Source organism: Typha latifolia, chromosome 9 (genome assembly GCF_019914945.1).
Source record: "Typha latifolia isolate L0001 chromosome 9, TyphaL0001v2, whole genome shotgun sequence".
Lineage (NCBI taxonomy): Eukaryota > Viridiplantae > Streptophyta > Magnoliopsida > Poales > Typhaceae > Typha > Typha latifolia.
This window is the reverse complement of record NC_133094.1, coordinates 6,425,074-6,437,925: the sequence shown is the minus strand read 5'-3', so window position 1 is coordinate 6,437,925 and position 12,852 is coordinate 6,425,074. Positions and strand designations below refer to the sequence as shown.

The 12,852-nt window shown below is 40.6% G+C and overlaps 2 protein-coding genes across 2 annotated transcripts; one reads left to right on the top strand and one right to left on the bottom strand.

The window, feature by feature from the left end:
- Positions 1-7,759: 7,759 nt before the first annotated feature.
- LOC140795070 (uncharacterized) lies at positions 7,760-9,131 on the bottom strand. Its single transcript, XM_073147435.1, has 3 exons — positions 9,021-9,131; positions 8,802-8,864; positions 7,760-8,044 (listed from the first exon to the last, which is right to left on the bottom strand). Exons 1-3 carry the CDS (start codon positions 9,129-9,131, stop codon positions 7,760-7,762), a joined length of 459 nt encoding a protein of 152 aa, XP_073003536.1.
- A 2,155-nt stretch (positions 9,132-11,286) lies between these two features.
- LOC140795068 (uncharacterized mitochondrial protein AtMg00860-like) lies at positions 11,287-11,955 on the top strand. Its single transcript, XM_073147434.1, has one exon. The coding sequence runs from the start codon at positions 11,287-11,289 to the stop codon at positions 11,953-11,955; it is 669 nt and encodes a 222-aa protein (XP_073003535.1).
- The last annotated feature ends 897 nt before the right edge of the window (positions 11,956-12,852 follow it).

Below are 12,852 nucleotides of genomic sequence, written 5' to 3'. Positions count from 1 at the left end.
CGCCCAAGGATCTAGATCTCCAAGATGATCTCCATAGTGGTTTGCTTGTCGGATGGGTTCACCTATAACTAGGCCTAGTGGAACCGTCCTTACTTGTCTCTGCCCATAGGTTGGTGGCAACATAGGCTCTTGTGGTTGCAAATTCTAAATCGGTGGCGGCGGGTTCATGGGGGTGGACTTGCGTCGTGGGGTCGATGGTACATTTTCGTTCGCCATGGCTTCTCTTGTCACTCGTAATTCCCGCATCATCTTCATCATCATCTGGTTGTTGATGGCCATTTGTTCGGAAAGAGAACCAAACATGGCTTGAACACTAGGCTCTTCTGTATTCAGACTTGGTCGGGCGGTTCCGCGAGTGGAAGTCCCCGCAACCATTTCCCCCTCCTCTATTGGGGAAATCTCATGTTCCTCATCTCGCCGTGCAGCCATAGCTCTGGTGGTTGTCATTGGAAGCGTGTGTCCGAGAAACCTAACTCTGATACCAACTTGATACGATGTCCCCTTTAGGCTAAAGTTTGATCTCTCCCGATTTTTAGATCTGCACAAGATCTGACAAGACGAGCTTTCCAAAATATCTAGTTTTAGGCGAATCAGACGGTGTGATCTCTAGATATCGTCCAATTAGTAGCCAAACGTCAGGAAGTCCTTTGGATCTGTGGATGGAGGCACGAGATCCTAGGTGATGATTGATAGTGGTGGACCGGCGGTAATGGGGTGGCACCGGTGAATAAGTGGTGGTGGAAGGGTTATGGGTGATGGAAGGGGTTAAGGTAAGGTGATAGATAGATTGGAAGAAGGGAGAGGAGTGGGCTGCCTTAAGGGTCTAGGATGATTGGCCGGTCGAGGGAGGCTAGAAATAGTGATGCCGTAAAACGAGAGAATGAGAGAGAAGAAGATGAAGGAGGCTAGGGAAAAACTCAATTCATTCAATAATGATTCTATGGTTGCCATCCACATCTTTAGAGGCTAACTAAACAATTCAAAAATGACAATTATTAATCCTAAAACAGTAGATTTTCGCCGACCGCGTTCGAACGCACATTTTGCATTCTCTGTATGTGCGAACGCAATGCAGGCATTCGTAGGCGCATTCGAGCGCGGCGTTCGTAGGCGCGTTCGAACGCGGCATTGGCAAGTGCATTCGAACACGGCGTTGAACGCACATTTCGCACTCTCTGTATTTGCAAACCTAATGCCGGCGTTCATAAGTGCGTTCGAACACACTACTCTTGCGTTCAAACACGACGTACATAAAACTTATTTTTCTATAAATTAAACACTGAAACAAGAAATAAAGATACCCCTAAAGTGTATTCATGTTTGAGATGACATCGGTGAAGTCCGAATCATATTCTTTTTAGTTGCAAGCATATAGATCGTTTCATCAATATCACCATTGAGAAACAATGTCTTAACATTCATCTGATGAAGCTTCAAATCAAAATGTGTAACTAATGCAAATATAATATTTAAAGAGTCTTTCAATGAAATCGGAGAGAAAATCTCTTTATAATCGATGCCTTCTTTCTGTGTGAAACCCTTAGCGACAAGACAAGCTTCAAATTACTCTATATTATCTTTTAAATATTCTTTTGGTTTTAAATATCTATTTGCAACCAATACGTTTCACACCTTTAGGTAATGGAACCATATTCCAAAGTCACTGTCAACCATTGATTTCATCTCCTCATTCATGGTATCAATACAATTTTGAGAGTCTTACATGGCTTGTTTGAAGTTGATTGGGTCATTTTTTAACATACTAATGTCAAACTCATGTTCTTGAAGGTAAACTACACAATCCAAAGATATTATAGACCTTTTCTCTCTGGTGGATTTTTTTATTAGTACTATATTTGAATTTTCTTGAGTACTTCCAGCATTGCTTGTGAGCCACATTATTGACCCTTGTGGGTTACATAAAGGCTCGCTCCTAATCTGGCCTACAACAGCATCTTTTGAATTTCCATTGAGCGATTGAGGATCACCAAGAGGTGGATTGCTATCTGCAATTTGATCTAAAGTCTGACTTTCTGCTGTTTGATTTTTTTGAGTTTAGTCTTCAATAATGGTTTCTGCTTCGAAAATTGTATCTTGAGCTAGATTAGGACTTATGTCCACACTGCCCATGACACCTGTGAGAATATTTACATACTCATCTTCTAATTCAAAATCCATTATTGTATCTTCTCCCACAAACTCAACATCCTCAAAAGATTTTGCATTTCTCCTCTCAAAAAGTGAATGTTTCGTATCATTGTAAAATTTATAACCCCTAAAGCATTCGGCATACCCAATAAAATAGCAACTAATAGTCCTTCTGTCTAGTTTTTTCTCATTAGGCCTATAAGCCCGTGCCTCAGCTAGACATCCACATACATGCAAATGTTTCAAACTAGGCTTTCGCCCAATTCAAACCTCAAATGGGGTTTTGTTAGTTACTTTAGAGGGTCTCTACTAAGGATATATACTATAGTCTTTAAGGTTTCACCCCATAGATTTTCTGATAAAGTAGTATGACTCATCATACTCCTTACCATATCATTAAATGTTCTATTGTGTCGCTCAGCCACTCCATTCATTGTAGGCAAACTTAGCAATGTATACTGAGGCACAATGCCACATTCATCTATGAATTGTGCAAAAGGCCATTGACGTTGTTCACCTAATCCATCATATTTGCCATAATATTCACCACCACGAACAGATCTAATGGCCTTAATGCATTTGTCAAGTTGTAACTCAACTTCCTCCTTAAAACTTTTGAATACATCTAAGGATTGAGCCTTTTCTTTAATTAAATATATGTAGCCATATCTAGAATGGTCGTATGTGAATGTAATAAAATACCGCTATTCATTTCTTATAGCCGTTGGTAGAGGTCCATAGATATCGATATGTATTAATTCTAAGACTTCTTCACACCTTTTGGCTTCATATTTTCTTAAATTGGTTTGTTTTCTTTTTATGCAATCAACACAATCATTGCAATTTGAAAAATTTAAGGGTTCAAGAATATCATTAGATACAAGATATTCAATTCTTCTTGTATTTGTATGCAAGGCTTCTAAATAAGAACTATCGACATTCAAAGAATATAGATTATCATAAACTAAAAGAAAATGGGAAGGAACATGTTTTGAATCATGAAACAAACCAAAATTTCCATTTCTAAAAGTACAAGTAATTCCATACCTATCTAATGCAGAAATAGAAATTAAATTCCGTCTAAAAGATGGTACCACAAATGTCTCTTACAAATCCAAATAAAATTTAATTTTTAAAAGTAATATATAAGTCCCAATAGCTTCCACCTCAATTTTATTACCATCGCTCACAAAAATGAACTTTCACCATCGCTTGGCTTCTGATAATTTAGGCAGCTCTACAATGATACACTTATATGAATAGTTGTAGCTGAATTTGTAACGCCCCCGCTCAACATGGGCACATGCACACCCACGCGCCCACACGGCACGCGCAGCGCACGCGACAGGTTTGGGCGGGGCCGTTGCGCATAGATACACTCCTATGCACATATAATCATGGTATCATCAAATAATACATGCTAACATATTTATACTCACATAATCCAACACCAAATAAATCATATTATCAACCAAATAAATCTATTAATATATGAATATCCAAGTCCACAATAATATACACTAGACCACTACCTAATCTGGCAAAACCCATACAGACCACAACAAACCATCAAGATACAACTAAACAACTGATACACGAGTGCACTATAATCTAACATGTACTATATAAATCATCGTCTGATATAATAAAGTACAAATATAACAAACAACGATACAACTCAATATCTGGTTAAACTATCTTCTATACCACTTCACGTCTATAGCTTACCTTATGTTTGCTCTAAAATATCTCATCAGAACATCTCAAGTCGGTATCACATACCATAATATCTATGGGGGTTAGAAAATAAATAAAAAGAGTCATGAGCAAAAGGCTCAGTGAATAGATCTTACCCCGAATCAGTGATGCCAAACAAAGAGTAAATTATGTACTGAAATAATATGAATCGAAAGAGCATCATGTCATAAATGAGTGTATAAATGTAAAATCATTAATATATTATTGAAATGTCGATAACATGTCATAACTGATAAAAGTATATAATTCTCGACAATGAGTAAACAAATCTCCATGTCATACTATCAGCATAACTTTCTCTCAAATATGACACATGATGCATGCCGTCCATGACTATGCTATGATATCAAATGCAGTCATATATGATGTATATTGACCACTCAATAATCAGGATAATCGATGATAATGAAATAATATGCATTTCTCAACATCTCAGTCATCAATATCATCTTTATATGTCATCATCATACTAGACCACTATGCACAGTCAACACCTGGTACCCGATCTCAACATCATATCCGAAGGCTCAAAGCATACTCCGTCACCCCTAAGAGTATCTCAACTATAACCATACCCTGTCACCCGCAAGGGTATGAACATCCATCCAGACCGGGCACCCTCCTAACTGATAGAAATCTCGTGAGAATAACTCACCACATATGCCCTAGTGAACGGCATGTGTCTAAATGTCTGCTGCGCACACAGACTAATGACCTTGGATGTAAGGCCAACAGGATCGCGACTATGTCGAGCAATCAATTATCTCCAGGCACGCCCTAACCCTCACGCCCACTCGGGTATCCTCATGCTTTCTATCAACTATCCTATCAATCACATTTCATGCATTCCTTTTAAATAACAGATCATATGCATATATCTAGTATGATAACAAGTCAATGCATAATAAGAATTTAGGTGGAACAGGAATCAAGAAAAAATGATACAATGTAGTTTCCAACCATGTAGTCAACACATGCATACTCATGCTAATCTATTACATTCATACTCATGACAGAGATCATCCTGACATAAAACCATAACAGTATAGTCATCTCCAATTATCTATATATATCACCAATGTACTCATGTCTTAAATCAGCCTAATCAAATGCATGATAAAATATGCTCGACTGAAATCATCTCTAAATAAAGTCATATAATCATGCTAGAGACCAAAACATGCATGTACATAATATATAATATAACCTAATTTGAGAAATGCGTCTAAGGGATAAGACTACTCATATCTGATCAAAAGATACAACTCACGTATTTGTCACATTCGGCAACCGAGCGACAACTCGTTCTAATAGGGTCCACGGGACCTCAAATAAGGGGTTCAGGATTTGATATTTAAGTAGTATGAAGTTAATCGTTCACCTAATTAAAATTTATTCATGTAATATATGATGATTTATTAGGTTTTAGTTCTACTTATCTTTATAACTAGCTATATTTTTAATTATAAATATAAATATAAATATAGATAAAAACCTAATTATAATTAAATTATATCTTGATTAATTAGGGACTATGCAGTTATTACTTTATAAAATAATAAATAAATAAATACGTAAGCATAGTATTTTATTTGTTACAAAATAATAATGTATAATAAACTATTAGAATTACTTAACATGTATCTTATTCTACAAATTTGATAATTATAATTTACAAATCTATATCTTAATCTAATAGAGATATAAATAAATAAATATAAGTATTAGCTATATTTAAACCTAATTAATCATTAATTATATAAATTATAATTAATAATAAATATATTGAAGAATATATATTGTTATTAAAATAATTAATGTCTAAATAATCTATTTGCATTAATTAAGAAGGAAAAGCCTAAATAAATAACATCAATAAAATAAATAAATAAATAAATAATTAATTAATTAATTAATTAAGACACTGCCATTAGTGCTCGGCTCGGCCTAGCACTGCCTGCTATAGTGCTGGGCTGAGCCCTGTGCAAAAAGAGAATGAGAAGAAGCCGAGGAAGAAGAAAAAAAAGAAAGAAGAAAGAAGAAGAAGAAGAAGAAGAAGAAGAAGAAGAAGAAGAAGAAGAAGAAGAGGAGAAGAAGGGAGGAGAGGAGGGAGGGAGTTGCGGACTCAGGGCGGCAGAAAGGGCACCGGCCGCTGCTGGCCAGCCAGCGGCCGACGACTCGGCTCCGACGATCCCGAGCTCGGGTGTTAGCGCGTGCGCGCGCGTGAGAGAGAGAGAGAGAGAGAGAGAGAGAGTGTGTGGGAGGGGAGGGAGGGAAAAAAAAGAAGGGAAGTGAGAGACCTCACCGGTGGCTACGGGGCGGCGGCAGTAGTAGTTAGAGGGAGAAAGAGAGTTGGAGAGAAAGAGGAGAGTGAGAGAGAGACCGAAAGGGAGAGAGTGGAGAGAAGTAAAAGAGAGAGCAAGAGAGGTGGTGGGGAGAGGGAAGTCGGTGTTGGCGGCAGGGTGGGGCCCGTCGCGGCCAGCTGGTCGAGCAAGTGACGCATGGCGCCCCATGCAGTGTGGTCGGCACATCGTGCTCAAAATTTAATTTTAATTTTAATTTTAATTTTTTTTAAGGTTGGGTTGTTACAGAATCTATTCACCAAGTGTATCTAGATACAAAAATTAAGTTAACCTCCCTACAAACCAAGATAAGAGACATATCGTTCTTAGCATGCCAAGCGTGATAATTTTGGCAATATTTTATTGTGTGTGTCTAACTCCACCACAAAAGCTTGGCAACTTGCCCTTTTTTGATACGAACTGACTTGGGGTCGATTCGAATCCCAGAGAGTTATGTACAGTCGAGGGAGAATATTTGCCGAATATTGTATAGATGCCAAAACATTATGAAACTAACTAGAATAGTTTCATTACTTCTAGATATAGCTTTTTTATATTCAGATCCTTCTCAAATTAGGATGATATCAGGGCCTAATCTGGATGACAAATTGATAGTGGTGTAGGTGGCAGGTGTGGATCGGCTTGTAGATGGTAATGGAGATGGCGTCGATGGTGAATAATAATGATGGTGGTTAGGTAGATTGATAGTTCAGAGGAGAAGATGGAGGATGTAGGCCTGCCCTATGGGACTAAGGGGATCGACGGATGAGGGAGACTAGTAGCTAGATGATATTGTTCCAATAGGAGATGCGATGTTGGTCGGTAAAGAGGGAGGAGGGAGATTGAGGCCGACGACCAAGTTGAGAGGGGAGATACTAGGATGCAAGAAAAAAGTCAATTAATCATTCATGCATACCTAAGATACAAGCCATAATACCTTATTTATAGAGATTAAATCTAAACAGTCCTAAACAACTTAACTAAACTAGTCTTTCTTATATTCTCGGATTAGTCCTTTGTTTCACCATAGATAGATTCTGAATATAGAGAAATCGTGCATACTAAAGTTGTAGATCTGTAGATTGGCAATATTATCCAACTAATTTAATATTATTTGGACATCTGTGGAATATCCTACGAATATTTTTCCGAAACTGCGCAAAGTTGAATTTAGTTAATTAAATAAAATCCTAATCTACTAAGACTCTAACTAAATCAAATAAGCAGATAAGATAATTAGACTCAATCCATTGAGTCTAATGTCCCCTTAATGTGATCCGAGCTAACCCGATTCACGTCATTTTCCAATTTGTTTCGAGTAGTCACTACAGCTTCCTTATTATCCTTTGGTGTTTTCGACCATTCTGTTTTCTTGAATCATTATTTTTGGAGATTACATAAGTATGGGCACTTTTTGTCTAATCTCGCTTCAATTTTTTTCTTTCTATACACAATGAGATGAGCTCATTCAGAGACTATGTTTCTTTCTAACAATTGTATCTCACCTTGAACTAACCAAACTGTGTGGAAAGGGATATCAAGATTAAGTGCACTAAAAGATCATCAGAGATCTCAATCTTAAGTGCCCTTAATTTGGAAGCAACATTAGACATCTCCATGATGTACTCCCTTATGTTCCATTTTCCTTTATACTTCATTGAGATGAGTTTTGTTAGAAGTGTACCAATCTTAGACCTTTCATTCCTAACAAATATCTTTTTAATGTCCTCTAAAAATTCCTTAGCAATAGTAATCGAATCTGAAATTGTGCCTCGAAATGCCACTGGTATAGACCGCTTTATTACCATGAGACACATGCGATTTGACCTATATTACTTTTTCTTCTCCTTTTCTTTAGAAGTACTCGAATCTATAATAGTGGGAAAGACAATCCTTAATACAATGATGTGATTTGAACTTCCCCGAGTCATCTCGAGCATGGATACACTCTATCATAGTCTTTTCTTATTGTGTTTACTTATTTATTTCAGAAAAATAAGGATTATGTATGTCGCGTTCGAACGTAGGAGCGGGTGCGCTTGAACGCCCATGCGAATGCCTACAAGCGTTCACATAGACAGATAATGCAATTTGTGCGTTCGAATGCATAGACCCCATTCGAATGTGCAAACCCCGTTCGAATGCCCGCGTGTGAACGCCTGCATACGTTCGCATCGGCAGAGAATGCGAAATACGCGTTTGAACGCACTTAACCCCGTTTGAACGTGATCGATGAGAATTTACTATTTCTAGGATTAATAATTATCATTTTTGGCTTATTTGATTAGCCTCTTAAGGTGTGGATGGCAACCAAAAAGATTATGATGAATGAATATTAAGTTCTATCATCTCTCTTGTCTCTCTATCCTAATCTCCCCTTCCCCTTCGTTCAAGCCCTAATTGTGCGCCATCTTGAAGACGATGATCTTCTAAACTTCCTTGTCTATCTAGTCCCCCCCCTCCCCCCCTAGGATCTCGACCCCTTCTCCCCTTTCATCCTTATCCCCTAAACTCCACAAACCATCCACCCTCATCGCCATTATCATCCCTAACCTTATCATCACCACCACCATTAGCCCCCACTTTGCGTATTTTCGTCTCATCTTCAGTCAGAATCTATGAAGAACATAAATACTGAAAATATAGATCAGGAAGTTTGGATCAACCACACCTAGTTTCATAATATTCTAACTATGGTAGAATATCTGGTGAATATTTTTCCTTGGCTATGCAGGCTGCTTTCCTACAATCGATCCAAATCGGGAAGCAGACGTTTGGTTCATAACATGTGGTATCAAAGCTAGGTTCCTCAGCCATCATGCCCACCACCAGATCCATGGCATCAAGACCCAATGAAGGCACCTCCGCGAAGGGAGAAGCCATAGATATTATTAGATCGGATGCCAACCCTAACTTACTAATTGAAACATCTCCAACGACCTCTACGATCAACTTAAATCTGATTAAGATGCTTGCATAGATGGTGGAGATACAATGAGCCATCAAGCATTAATGGAAGTCATGACTCAAGCCCTCTTAGGCGCACCAAGGGGTACGGCAGCGACCGAGTTCCCTACTCGAGCCTGGGCTACTCCACCAAGGGAACCGCATTTTTGCCAAGAGACACCACCTCCACCATTCCGTACCAAGCTGGAGGAAGACCATGAAGATCCCATGGGTGGACACACCAGAAGGCCATTGATGCCCACACCGGTCGAAAGGCACAACGTACCACCATCGGTTCATCACCGCGACCGAGCACCGGATCTATCATTCCATGGTGGCAAAGACAAGTGGATAGATTATGAAGAACTAGTGACCCCACGACACCATCCTAGGGATGTTGGATTCAATCAAAGAGAAAGGAGACCCAACCGATATGACGAAGAAGAATGAGGCGTCCGTGCAGGGACGGGACGGTTCGCCTCAACTTCCCACCCTTCAAAGGAGGAGACCCACTCAATTGGGTTTACCGAGCAGAGCAGTTCTTCAAATACCAAATAACACCAAATGCCCAAAAGGTGTTGTTCACATCTTTCCATCTCGAAGACACCGCCATTCGATGATAGCGGACCACAAATCGAGCTCAACTCTATCGATCGTAGGAGGAGTTTGCTGATGTGATTTGCGTCAGATTTGGACCCTCCAGCTATGAGGATTTCCAGGCTACTCTTATCAAGCTAACTCAAAGGACTACGGTGAGAGCATATCATGAGGAGTTTGAGCGAGTTAGCAATTGAGTGTGGGGCTGGTCGGATTCTCAACTCAAGAGCACCTTCATTAGTGGCCTTTGACGGGACATTCAAGCTGAAGTGAAGGCCGCCTGACCATCCACATTGTTGGAGGCTTCCGCAATAGCTCAATTGATGGAAGAAAACCTTCGAGAGCGGCGGATAGTAGCAAAAGGGGGCTGGAGCATCACGAAATCTAGAGGAGTGCCTCAACAAATAGCAGCCACACATCATGTGTCGGTGCCTCCACCGAGAACAATGGGTGCAAGACTACCTCCACGACCACAACCAAAAGTAAGGGGACCTTCTTGAACTACCATGAGGAGACTTACTCCAGCCCAAGTTGAAGAGAGAAGAGCAAAAGGGTTATGATTTTACTATGATGAGTGATTCACCCCTAGGCACAAATGTGTCTGACCGACGGCCACTGTGATGGTGTCGGGCAAAGTCGAGGATGTGGAAGAAGAGGAGATAATGGAAGCTAAACTAGAGGATGCAGTGGAAGACCAAGAAGCATTGGAGGGCAGCGAGGAGATCCATGCCGAGATATCCATGCATGCCTACACTAGCACTAATGCACCTCAAACATTGTGGGTCGATGGCACAGTGAAGAATCAAACGGTGAGGATCCTCATAAAGATCAGGAGCACCCACAACTTCATGGATGAGTGTGTGGTCAAGAAGATAGGGATGGCTATAGATGCTACGTCGGGAGTTGATGTAGCATTGAGAGATCGCACAATCCTCCGGGCAGACGACGTATGTAGAGGGGTTCTTTTGAAGATACAGGGCAATTCCTTCACCTTGGATCTTCACCCATTGGCCTTACGAGGTGTTGACATCATATTGGGGATGCAATGGATGTAAAGTTTGGGCCCGACGACCTTTGACTTCTCAAAGATGTTGATGGACTTCAAACGAAGCGGCAAGCGGGTGCGGTTAGAAAGAATTCGACCGTGGCTCGGAGCGCAACTTCAACCAATGGTGGGAGTGCCAAAGGCTAGATATCATGGGCTTTTAATGCAACTAATCTAGGGTCAAGAAGGCTAGGCTAAGAAAGAAGTACCCACTGATTTGTCCACCTTATTGAAAGAATTCAGTGAGGTGTTTGAGGAGCCACGTGGCATGCCACCGGCTCGACCCCAAGATCACTGCATTGAGATTACTCCTGGAGCATAACTGGCTAATGTGAGGCTCTATCGGTACTCATTTGTGCAAAAGGAGGAGATTACAAGACTTACCAAGGAGCTTGCGAGGGCCTCTTACTTTAGCAAGTTAGACTTGAGAGCTGGCTACCACAAATTTGCATGAGGCCCAAGGATGTGCACAAGACTGCATTCCGCACCCATGATGGGCATTATGAGTTCAAGGTCATGCCTTTTGGTCTCACTAATGCCCCCTCCACCTTCCAAGCTTTGATGAATGATGCCTTTCGGGTGATATTGAGATGGTTTGTGCTAGTCTTTTTTGATGACATCCTTGTGTACTGTCGCTCATGGAAGGAGCATCTCACTCACCTTCGCGAAGTGTTGCAGATTTTGAAGGACAATGAGTTGAAGGTGAAGGAGTCCAAATGTTTATGGGGCCAGCCAAGAGTGAAGTATCTTGGCTACATTATTTCAGCAGTGGGAGTGGAAGCCAACCTCGCCAAGGTGCAAAACATGGTGCAGTGGCAAATTCCAAAGACACTAAAAGAGTTGCGGGGCTTCCTTGGATTGACGGGCTACTACCGTCGATTCATCACCAACTACGGCAAGATTGTCGCTCCCTTGACATCACTACTGAAGAAGGAAGAGTTTCATTGGACTGAGGCGGCAATGAAGGCCTTTGAAGCATTGAAGAAGGCAATGACCACTACTCTAGTTTTGGCGTTACCTGATTTCACCAAACCCTTTTGTAGTGGAATGCGATACGTCAGGAACTGGAATTGGAGCTGTACACATGCAAGAAGGAAGGCCGGTGGCGTACATAAGTAAGGCATTGTCAATGAAGAACCAGATGATGTCTACCTATGAGTGAAAGATGCTCGCCATTATCCATGCTGTCACCAAATAGAGACCATACCTCATCAGTCGGCGATTCGTAGTGCGTACCGACCAGCGAAGTCTTCCTTACTTCCTTGGGCAATAGATCCACACTTCGGCATAGCAGCAGTGGATGACAAAGTTGTTGGGATACGACTACGAACTAGTGTACAAGAAGGGAACTGAAAATTGAGTCGCCGATGCACTATAGCGGCAACTCGAACCGACCGACTTAGCCATGATTTCTATTCTGATATTTCCCTTCCTTTCGGAGATTAGAGCTGCATGTGTAGAAGATCGAGAGATGAGGGAGCTCATGAAGAAAGTTGAGGAAGAACCACTTCACCCAAATGAGTGTCATGCAATCTGAAAATTTTCATCCAAAACTCGTTGATGAATACTCGATCATGATCTAACCAATGGTTCATGACATGCCATTAATTTTGACAACATTTTTGACAAAAGATTTGATGACCATTTTCGCCTAAAAAGGATGTGCCAAAGCTGACAAATAAGTATACTTGCTCAACCTATCCACCAGAACAAATATTACTAAAAATCCATGTACGAATGGAAGACCTTCTATGAAGTCCATAGAAATATCTTCCCAAACTCGATCTGACATCAATAAGGGTTGGAGAAGTCCAGCTGGTTTCAACATCTCCAATTTTGCTTGTTGGCATATCTCACACCCTTTCATGTGAGTCCATACATCCTTTCACATTCCAGGTCAAGTACAGCTTTCAGAGAGCCTTTTGTATGTCCTCAAGACGCCCTCATGGCTCACCTCTATAGTGTTGTGGAAGTGGTCAAGCACCCGAGACGACAACGAAGCATTCGTAGGCACTT